Here is an 11,366-nt window from a genome sequence, read left to right on the forward strand (position 1 = left end):
ATCCTCTGTGGGCAATGAAAGACAGACTTATTTTTAAGGGAATGAGTCTCTGCCCAGGCCTTAAAAGTTGTTCTTCTACATTCTCCATCCATTGAGTTTGCAAAATAAGAACTATGAGTTGATGTATAATAAAATGTTGATTTGCAATGAATTGGATTTAATTTAGAATTTGATGTGAGATAAGAGCTTTATAGCTTGTTTAGTTATATGTTGGTTAAGTGCTTCATATTTTAGTTAAATGATTGCTTGAAAAAGTGCTAATTCTTAAATGGGTTAAGCCGTGTTTTCTCATTGCCACCAGTTCTCACCTGGCCATCATTTCATTGTTTCGTTTAAGCAGGTTTAACTGCCCAATTGTATGCCCATCCTTCCTATGATCCTTCTGCTGTAGGCCCTCTGGAGCTGGCTAATGCCCTGGCAGCCTGCTGCCTGTCCTCCAGGCTGTCCTCACAGCATAGGCAATGGGCTGCTCAACAGCTCGTGCGCACACTTGCGGCGCACGACCGAGACAACCTGACCACTCCCCAGACGCTGGCTGACATGGGAGGCGACCTGAGAAAATGCTCCTTTATCAAGCTGGAGGCTCATCAGAACAGAGTAGGTACTGTGGGTACAAAGCGTGTTAATCACCTGTGTAAAGTCAAGTCGTTTCTGACCAGCTAAAAGTTTAGGTCTTGGTGTTTTCTTGTCTGTGTTTCTGTTTCTCTCTGTGTCAGTTTGTTGGTTGGTCGGTCTATCTGTCTCTCTATTGGTCTGTCTTCTCTCCCTTTCTCTCACCGAGATCTTTCTGGTAGTTTCCAACTCTACGTACTATATATGCTGAGTTGATTTAATAGTATACAAATGGGGGATGCAAAAAACACCCTAAAAACCAGCTTTAGAAAAGATGGGGCCGGGGATGTAGCTCAGCAGCACAGCACCCGCCTGGCAAGTGCAAGGTCCTGAGTTCAATTTCCAAAAAAAAAAAAAAAAAAATGATGGCCTTTTTGTGCAAGAGGAAAAGAAATTGGACTACTTTATCTTTTTTTAATTAAAAAAATTTTTTTTTGGTACTGGAAATTGAACTTAGAACTTCATGCTTGCCAGGCAGGCACTATGCCACTGAGCTATATCCCTGGCTTAAATTGGCCTATTTTAATCTAATCCCTTAGGTCTCTAAAGAGTGCCAAGAGTTTTTTAAGAAATGAAGGCTGAACTATATTACTTGAACAATTTCAAAAACACTGCTTAGCTGAGTGTGGTATTACACGCCTGTAATCCCAGCACTCAGGAGGCTGAGGCAGGGGGATTGCTGTGAGCTTGAGGCTAGCCTGGGCTACATAGTGAGTTCATGGGTGGCGTGAACTACATACTGAGACCCTGTCTCAGAAAACAAAACAAAAAACACTGCTTTGGCTGCATTGTTTATTTTATAGAACATATAAATATTTATACTTTATTGAATTAAACATTTAGTCAGAATTTCAATAGGTCTCAGAAAATTGAACTGAATTTGGGCATAGTACTTTAAAGCCATATTTCAAGGTATACGAAGTATACTGAAGCCAGGTGTGGTGATGCACACCTATAGTTCCAGTGCTGTGGAGGTTGAGTAAGGAGGATCTTGAGTTCAAGGCCAGTGTAGGCTACTTAGCAAGTTCAAACGCAGACTGGACTATATAGTGAGATCATGTCTCAAAACAAACGACAAACAAATAAGTGGGTATATTCAAGGCATTTAGAAAAACATGAGATCAGACATACTGAGTTAGAGCATAGACACTTTCCTTTTACAGTTTCCTGGTAGATTTTCAATAGGAATTTTTCAGATGATAAAGCCATTTGAACCAAACCTTGTTTGAATATTGCTGGACTTATCTCCCTCAACTTTTCTAGGTGATGACTTGTGTTTGGTGTAATAAGAAAGGTCTCTTGGCTACAAGTGGCAATGATGGCACCATTCGGGTGTGGAATGTCACCAAGAAGCAGTACTCCCTGCAGCAGACCTGTGTGTTCAGCAGACTGTGAGTGCCGACTGCAGTTGCATAACGTTTAAGGCAGTCCTCGTCACACCCCCTCTCGGTTGTGTAAATGTAATCAGGCTATCACTACATTTTTAGACACTTTGCTTTTAATGAAATCTCCAGTATATATTTTTAGCTTTCAGGGTAGTTATTCCGAAATTACAAATGAAAATTATCTGTGTTTGGACTTAGAATTAAATAAGTGTCTACTGGCAAATGTTAAATAAGATAGGTTCATTTTGTATCCGTTCTCAAGGATTGTTTGGAAATTAGAGCAATTACATTGCTTTCATATTAGAATGTAGCATTTTAAAAATAATACTGCAGCCAGCCAGCAATAGGTGTTTTTTTCCTGAGGACTTCACTAGTAATTAGACAAACAAGAACTAATGAACTCTGAATAAAAATGTGTACAACTCACACAAAATCTGAATGTCTTTGCTTACAAATTATGTACTAATTAAGTGAGGAATAGTGAAGGTATCGTTCTTTTATAATTTGACACTTCTCACATGATGATAAATCCTAGCAAATACTGCCGATATGCCAACCAATATTCTGAAAGTGTTCTAGTCTACATGAATTCCTTATTTTAAGGTTTGGGGCTTAGTTTACTTTTGGATAATGGGGATTAGACTTCCATATGTATCTCTTGTTCTAGGGAAGGGGATGCTGAGGACAGCCTTGGGTCACCCAGCGATCCAAGCTTCTCACCTGTTTCTTGGAGTATCAGTGGCAAATATCTAGCGGGGGCTTTGGAAAAGATGGTGAATATCTGGCAAGTTAACGGTAAGAGTCACGTAAATACAGGGAAGCTGCCTGAGCCTGTCTCTTAGCTGTACGAGTCCAACCAGTGGCTTCTCCCTATGTAGGCATTCGCAGACTGTTTCTCAACTCCGAAAACCTGTGCACAGTGTGGTTGAAAGGAAGAGAGCACACACTTATTTTCTGAGTTGTCCTTCTAAGAGTTACAGCCCAGCAGCTGTGAACTAGACATTCTCGTAATGTACAGTCTAGTAGTCCTGAAGGAGAAGTAATGGTCACTGGATTTTAAGCTGTGTTTTCTTCTGAACCACTTGAAATATTTTGGTATTTTTCGTTCACAAATGCACATCTTATCAACTTACTATATCTCTCTAGAAAATAGAAATTATTGTAATGTTGGGCTTATTAGTATTTTTGTTCATACTTACCTCTTTGAGAAATAGCTGCTTCACATATTTGAGGAATAGCTAAACTTAACTATAGGTAAACTAATCATATTAACTTGGACTTCAGTAATGATGCGAGAAGGTATTTTGACATTTGCCACTACATATTTCTTGCTTTATTCTCTCTTTTATTAAGCTGTCTTTTTTGTCCTATGAATAGTTACCAAACTTAAGCCTATTAGTTTGATAATGATACATAGCACATAAACAAAGGATGCTGTCTTCTTACGGGTTAGTTGGCTATTATGAAAACTGGGCATTGGATTGAGTGTATCAATAAGCAGTAATTTTTTTGTTCATGGTGTTCTTTAAAGAATTAAGTAAAAACTTGTTAACATTTTCTGCCTCTTAGGAGGAAAAGGATTTGTTGATATCCAGCCTCATTGGGTATCTGCCCTGGCGTGGCCCGAAGAGGGTCCGGCTGCAGCCTGGTCAGGAGAATCTCCAGAGTTACTGTTGGTGGGACGGATGGATGGGTCGCTAGGACTGATTGAAGTTGTTGATGTGTCCACCATGCACCGTCGAGAACTGGAGCATTGCTATCGAAAGGATGGTAAAGGAGTACACTGACGTCTGGTTGGGAAAGTTCCCCCACATCAAAGTGATTTTGTTTTGTTTTGTTTTGGCTCTTGCTTTAAAAACTGCTAGGTGACTGTTACTTTTGGCAGTGTTTTCTCAACTTCCACTTAGGTCTTTGTTTTCATTACGGTAGTTACTAATTGATCTGAGAGCTATTTCTGTCCCAATTTCTATCACACCTCTCTACCAGGACGGGATTTCGTCATTCCCCTTAGTGTAAATGACTTCATGTTTATAAAAGGCTCCAACTCTCCCTTTAAAGGTACAGCTCTCCAAGAGCAGAAAAGATAATCATGGGTAGAGATGAACTGAGGAGATGGAGGGCTAGAATTCCTGCCCGACAATAGATAGTTGGAATTCTGCTTACATTTATTTCTCAAAGGTACTTTGAGTAGAGGCGTCTTACCTAGTAGTTTTTGTTAGTTATTTTGGGGGAGTGCTGACATAGTGCTCACAACCTGTTAACACAGAAGGATTTTTTAAATCAAATTTTAATTTTAAAAAAGATTTAGAGTTTTAAAAGGTAAAGAGTCTTTTTTCCATCCACTTGATTTTCGTACTTCTCTGTCCCACCTTTACAGGTACTGTTTCTTACTTCTTTTCTACTCTTTCAATGTTACATATATTTAAAGAAGCAAAGCTGAATATAGTATAGATTGTTAGCTGATAGAATGTGGGAACACACTGAGTAGGGAGTATTAAAGAAGCAGAAGAAGAGGCAGATAATTCCTTTGACTTGGGTTATTCTGCATCTCAGTTTCATGGTAAAGTCTTTCCAAAAAAGACCTGGTACTGTGACTTAAAATCAGTCAAGGAATCCATTGGTTGTCTCTTTTTTGACAGCCACTTTAAAAAACGATAGATTAAAAATAAGGTAACCCTTGTCACTTACAAATGACACCTTTAAAGTGGAAATCCCTGCTGTAAACCTACATTTTGTCTAACACGTTAAAAAGCTGTTTGTAAACTTACTGCAGTGGTTGCAATAGCTTAGATTTGTTTCAAAGTCTCTGCCTTGTAAGTCATGTAATGCCAGATCTCCTTCTTCTGTTCTTTTGTTTTTATCACGACAGTGTCTGTTACTTGCATTGCGTGGTTCAGTGAAGACAGACAATTTGCAGTGGGATATTTTGATGGAAAGTTGCTGCTGGGAACAAAGGAACCCCTTGAGAAAGGAGGCATTGTTCTAATTGATGCACATAAGGTAAATGTGGCTTCCCCAGATGGTTACTTTTTCTTCATTTGTTGCTATAGTATTTCTTGATACTAGCTTTAAATTTTTTTTTTTACATCAGCTACTTATGATTTAACATTTTACACAGTCCTTGGACCATGTATATACATGGAAACTTGTATTGAAAAAACCATCAAGCCAGGAAAAATTAGTAAAATCAAAAGAGTGAAATAGTAATATTGCGGGAATATCCCCTCTTCTCAGTGCCTCTCCAGATATTCTCCTTGTAGGAGATGAATTTTTTTTCCCTTGGGCAGAAGTTGCCAATTGAGATATTTACAGGACTGCCTAGGCAAGTAACACAAATACGTGACACCAGGAAGGTTTAAAAAACCAGAAGAGGAAACTGGACGCACCTGCGAAATAGAGTGTTGAGTGAAATAAGCCAGACACACAAACTTAAGTACTGTGCAGTACCTCTTAATTTGAGTAAGGAAAAAAGCAAACAAAGAATAACAAAGGAAGCGTGGAAGCGGGCAGAGGCTGGCGTTCCTGCAGGTAGGAAGGTGTGCAGGAGAGCAAGGACGAGAGGCGACGGGGAGGGCGGGACTAAGGAAGACAGAGATGCTCTGTGTATGGGAGCCTCAGTGCCCTCGTAAATGGGAACATCATGTGCCATAAGCTTGAGCTAAGATTATAATATCCTCAGGAATGAAAACGGCAAACGGGGATTTAGAGGAGGGGGAGGAGGAAGGAGGGCGGGAAAGGGGACTGAGAAAAGAAACACGTTGTAGTATGTACATGTACTCCCCAAGGTGATTGTAAACTGTGTGTACTGCATACATGTAGTAATTTAAAAAACCTAGAAAACTGAAAATAGAAAAAAAATCAGAAGAGCACACAGCCATATAAACACAGAACATGTCCCAGATTTTCGTAAGTGTTTGCTCCTTTGGTGGGAGCGATGCTTTCTTTTTCTTAGGAGTTTTTTTTCACGCTGTAGTAATTACCAATCAATAAACTGACTTTTAGTGGATCAAGAAACAAAATCCAACAATATACTGTATACAAGAAACCTGTTTAACTCAAAAGGAAATTCATAGACTGAAAGTCAAAAGATGGAACACAATACTCAGTGCAGTAAGAACCCAGAAAAAAGCAGGGGTAGCTATTCTGTTCGCAGACAGTGTGATCTTCAAACCAAGAATGATCAAAGGAGATAAAGAAGGTCACTACATACTTGTTAGGGGACAACTTCAAGAGGAAGAGATAACAATCATAAATACCTGTGCACCAAATATGGGAGCACCAAACTATGTAAGGCAAATTTTAGTAGACATGAAAAATCAAACAAGCAATGACACAGTTGTAATGGGGACCTTAATACCCCATTGTCACAAAGATGTAGATCAACTAGACAAAGAATCAACAAAGAAGTAACAAAACTGAACCAAAAACCAAACTTGTGAACGAATGGACTTAGTAGACCTTTACGGAGTGTTCCACCTAACATCAGAATACACATTCGCCTCAGCTGCACACAGGATGTTCTCTAAAATAGACCATATACGAGCCCAGAGAACATGCTCAAGTAAATGCAAAGGAATTGAAATTATCCCATGCATATTATCTAACCATAGTGCAATGAAATTGGCTATTACTGACAAAAGAAACCATGAAAACTCCATAAAAGCATAGAAATTAAATAACACCCTCCTGAACAATCAGTGGGTCACAGATGAAATCAAAGAAGAAATTAAACAATATCTACAATCAAATGAAAATGCAAATACAACTTACTGAAACCTGTGGGACGCAATGAAAGCAGTCCTCGGAGGAAAATTTGTAGCGGTGACTTCTCATGTCAGGAAAACAGAACAAGCACAAACAACCTAATGCCCCACCTCAAGCTTGTAAAAAAGAGAAGAGCAAGTCAAGCCCAAAGCCCAAAGAAAGAAGGAAATTATAAAGATCAGAACAGAAATTAATGCAGTGGAGGCTAAGAAAACAATACAAAGACTTAATGAATCAAAAAGTTGGTTCTTTGAAAGAATAAATAAAGTTGATAAACCCCTAGCCAACATTATAAAAAAAAGGAAAGGAAAAACTCAAATTCATGCAAGAAGGAGTGAAAAGGGTGAAATCACTACAGATACTGTGGAAATTCAGAAGATCATCAATACCAGCTTTGAAAATCTTTACTTGCATGGGGTGGAAAACACAGAAGAAATGGACAGATTTCTAGAAACATATGAATTACCAAAGCTGAATCAAGAAGATATAAAAATTCTGAATAATCCAGTATCAGCCAATGAAATCGAAAATGTAATTAAAAACTTTCCAACAAAGAAAAGCCCAGGTCCTGATGAATTCACAGTTGAATTCTACTTAGAGAAGATTTAACACCAATACTTCTCAGATGCTTTAATGAAATTGAAGGGAAGCAATTCTCCCTCATTCCTGGAGGCAAGTATTACCCTGATACCAAAACCAGAGAAAGACCCAACCAAGAAGGAAAACTACAGGCCAGTCTCCCTAATGTACATAGATGCAAAAATCCTCAGCAAGACCAGGTGTGGTGGCTCACACCTGTAATCCCAGTACTTGGGAGGCTGAGGCAGGAGGATCGCTGCGAGTTCAAGGCCAGCCTGGACTATAAAGTAAGCTCAATTGCCAGCCTGAACGGCATAGCCAGACCCTGTCTCAAAAAAAAAAAAAAAAAAAAAATCCTCAGTAAGATACTAGCAAATAGAGTGCAGCAAATGATCAAGAAGATTATATACCATGACCAAGTGGGATTTATCCCAGGAATGCAAGAATAGTTCAATAAATGCAAATCAATAAATGTAATACATTGTATCAACAGAGCCAAAGACAAAAATCACATGATCAACACAGTAGATGCAGAAAAAGCTTTTGATAAAATCCAACACTCATTCATAATAAAAAAAAACCTACAGAAAATCAGAATGGATGGTCCTTACCTCAGTCTGATAAAAGTCATCTATGACAAACCAACAGACAACGTCATACTAAATGGACAAAAACTGAAAGCTTCCACTATAAAATTAGGAATAAGACAAGGAGGTCCATTATCACCACTCCTGTTCAGTATAGTTCTGGAAATATTAGCCAGAGGAATCAGACAAGAAAGAGAAGTAAAAGGAATAGGAAAGGAAGAAGTAAAATTACCATTATGTGCAGATGACATGATACTCCACATAGAAGACCCCCAAAACTCCACCAAAATACTTCTAGATTCAATAACCAAATTCGGTATCATGCCGGGATACAAAGTCAGCCCTCAGAAATCAATAGCATTCCTGCACACAAACAATAAACTCACTGAAAGAGAAATTAGGGAAACCACACCCTTCACAATAGCATCCAAAATAATGAAATACGTAAGAATCTAACAAAGTTAGTGAAAGATGTATACATTGAAAATTACAGCACTAAAAAAAGAGGTTGAGGAAGATTTCAGAAAATGGGAAAGTATTCCTTGGTCATGGATAGGAAGAACCAACATTGTAAAAATGGCCATACTCCCAAAATTGTTGTACAGATTTAATGGAATCCTGATCAAAATATCATTAGCATACCTCACAGATCTAGAGAAAACATTCCTAAAATTCATCTGGAACCAGAAGAGACCTCGAATAGCAAAGGTAGTCCTGGGCAACAAAGGAAAGGCAGGAGGCATCACAATCCCTGACTTGAAATGATACTGTAAAGCTACTGTGATAATATCAGCATGGTATTGGAAAAAAAACAGACTTGAGGATCAGTGGAACAGATTAAAAGATGCAGAGACAACTACACACACACTCAGCCACCTTATCTTTGACAGAGGTGCCAAACGTGTTCACTGGAAGAAAGATAGCCTCTTTAATAAACGATGCTGGAAAAACTGGCTCCCCATAGGCCTAAAACTAAAACTAGACCCATGTCTATCACTGTGCACTAAATTAAAGGCAAAATGGATCAATGATCTAAATATTAAAACAGAAACACTAAATTGAGTGAAAGAGAAAGTAGGTAGAAATCTTGAAGACAGGTGAACAGAGAGTCACTGAACAAAAACCAGACTGTGCAGGAAATACTTTAAAGAATCAACAGCTGGGTTCTTATCTCATTAAAAAGTTTTTGCACATCAAAAGAAATCACTAACAGTGAAAAGAAAACCCACAAATTGGGAAAAAATTTTAGCCAAGTGTCCCTCAGACAAAGGAATTGTATCTAAAACAAACAAAGAGGGCCTGGGATATAGCTCAGTGGCATAAGTGCCTGCCTGGCAAGAGCAAGGTCCTGAGTTCAATTCCCGGTACCACACACACACACAAAAAATTACCTAAAATGAATAAAGAACTTTTAAAAATCAGATTCCCAAAATTCAAAGACCCAATCCAAAAAATGGGCATCTGAAATGAATACACACTTATCAGATGAAGAAATAAAAATGGCAAATAAGTATATGAAATATTCAACACCATTGGTCCTCCGAGAAATGCAAATTAAAACAACAGTGTGGTTCCATCTTACCCCAGAAAGAATGACTGTCATCAAAAAATCAGCCAATAATAAATACTGAAGGGGCTGCGAGGAAAAAGGGACCCTTCTCCACTGCTGGTGGGGGTGGAGACTGGTGCAACCACTGTGGAAATCAGTGTTGAGGTTCCTCAGAAAACTAGGATTAGAGGTCACATTCTACCCAACCATTCCCCTTCTGGGTATTTTCCCAGAAGAATTAAAAACATCATACCACAGCAATATATATGCACCCATGTTTATAGCAGCAAAATTTGTCATAGCTAAATCTTGGAAGCAACCCAAATGCCCATCAACCCAAGAATGGATAAAAAAGATGTGGTATTTTTATACAGTGGAGCACTACTCAGTTATAAAGAAAGATAAACTCAAGGATTTTATAGGTGAATGGATGCAACTAGAGACCATACTCATAAGTGAAATAAACAGACTTGCACGTGTAAACATCGCATTGTCTCCCTAGTGTAGGAAATAGAAAGAGTAAGTAAGATCCAAAATGTACAGTAGATATTGTGAGAGGGAAAGGCACTGCTCAAAATGAAAGAATAACTGCACTGGAGAAAAGGAGCAAAGAAAGAATATGTACATATGATAGCTAAGAAGGTGTATATGTACACAGGACAGCTAAGATAATTGTACTACTAATTCTGTTCATGGAAAGGAACAGTGTTTATATTGTTTGACCACCCTTACATGCCTATATCTAGTAATCTGAGCAACTACTTTGAAGATAACAATATGCAATATAATAACTATTGTTAATTTCCTATCTTGTTTTGAAATTATGTATCTTTTTTTATTATTCTCTTTAAAATAAAAAATGACTTCATAAATATATGTACAAATGAAAGATAACATATCCCTTCAGAGTCAAAGTTTCATAATTTATCCAACTTAGCATTTCTTGGGCTTTGTCTGCACTTAATGTAGACTACATTAAAATGTGAATGGACATAGTGGTTGGGAATGCAGTATCTGATAAATGTAAAATGTTGATTTTGAAATAACTGAATTGTAGGAGTACAGGTCATAAATTGTTAAAATCAAAGTACTTATTTGTGAACGAAGCATTACTCTGATTTTTTTCTCCCCCTACCGTTTTAAGGATACTCTTGTTAGTATGAAATGGGACCCAACAGGTCATATTCTTATGACATGTGCCAAAGAAGAATATGTGAAACTCTGGGGGCCTATTTCGGGATGCTGGCGCTGTCTGCATTCACTCTGTCATCCATCTATTGTAAATGGCATCGCTTGGTGCAGCCTTCCAGGGAAAGGACCCAAGTTGCAGTTACTAATGGCTACGTATGTCATGAATTTGTCTGTCTTAATTTTTACGTTAGTATGGACTGTTATCTCCATGAAATGTGGCTTCTTAGTAGTTTTAAAACAGTTTATTGCCAGTTACTGTTCATATAAAGTGTAATGCTGTAAGATCCCCTCAGAGGAATCAGAGCACTTTTCCAGTGTGAAACTTGGTGTGCAGTCTCATGTGATTTTTTTCTTACAGTGGCTGTCAGAATGGCTTAGTGTGTGTTTGGCGCGTCCCGCAAGATACCACACAGATCGCTGCGGCTAGTTCCGAAGGATGGTGGGACCAGGAGGCCAACTGCCAGGTAGTGTTCTGGTGTTTTTGAAAATGTTATCTGAAACCATAAATTGTACATGTTATCAAAAGTAATTCTCGCTGGGCGTGGTGACGCACGCCCATAATCCCAGTACTTGGAAGCTGAGGCAGGAGATCGTTGTGAGTTCAAAGCTAGCCTGGGCTACACAGTGAGCTCAAGGCCAGCCTGAACTGCATAGTGAGTTCATAAAATCCTGCATTGTCTCAAAAAGACCAAAAAAAAA

General features: G+C 38.5%; 1 protein-coding gene across 6 annotated transcripts in view; it reads left to right on the forward strand.

Annotated features, from left to right (window-relative positions):
- The window catches only part of Herc1 (HECT and RLD domain containing E3 ubiquitin protein ligase family member 1), a 194,748-nt gene that overhangs the window by 156,030 nt on the left and 27,352 nt on the right, over positions 1–11,366 (forward strand). For 5 of the 6 annotated variants that reach the window (XM_005393785.2, XM_013518840.1, XM_013518839.1 and 2 more), the window contains exons 51-57: positions 341–597; positions 1,876–2,003; positions 2,665–2,792; positions 3,567–3,767; positions 4,867–4,997; positions 10,621–10,820; positions 11,026–11,131. In XM_005393785.2, coding sequence (XP_005393842.1) covers positions 341–597; positions 1,876–2,003; positions 2,665–2,792; positions 3,567–3,767; positions 4,867–4,997; positions 10,621–10,820; positions 11,026–11,131 — 1,151 coding nt within the window. The remainder of the gene's footprint in view (positions 1–340; positions 598–1,875; positions 2,004–2,664; positions 2,793–3,566; positions 3,768–4,866; positions 4,998–10,620; positions 10,821–11,025; positions 11,132–11,366) is intronic. The other variant, XM_005393787.2, reaches the window with a different exon arrangement.

Source organism: Chinchilla lanigera, unplaced genomic scaffold (genome assembly GCF_000276665.1).
Source record: "Chinchilla lanigera isolate Chin_1 unplaced genomic scaffold, ChiLan1.0 scaffold00049, whole genome shotgun sequence".
NCBI classification, from domain to species: Eukaryota; Metazoa; Chordata; class Mammalia; order Rodentia; family Chinchillidae; genus Chinchilla; species Chinchilla lanigera.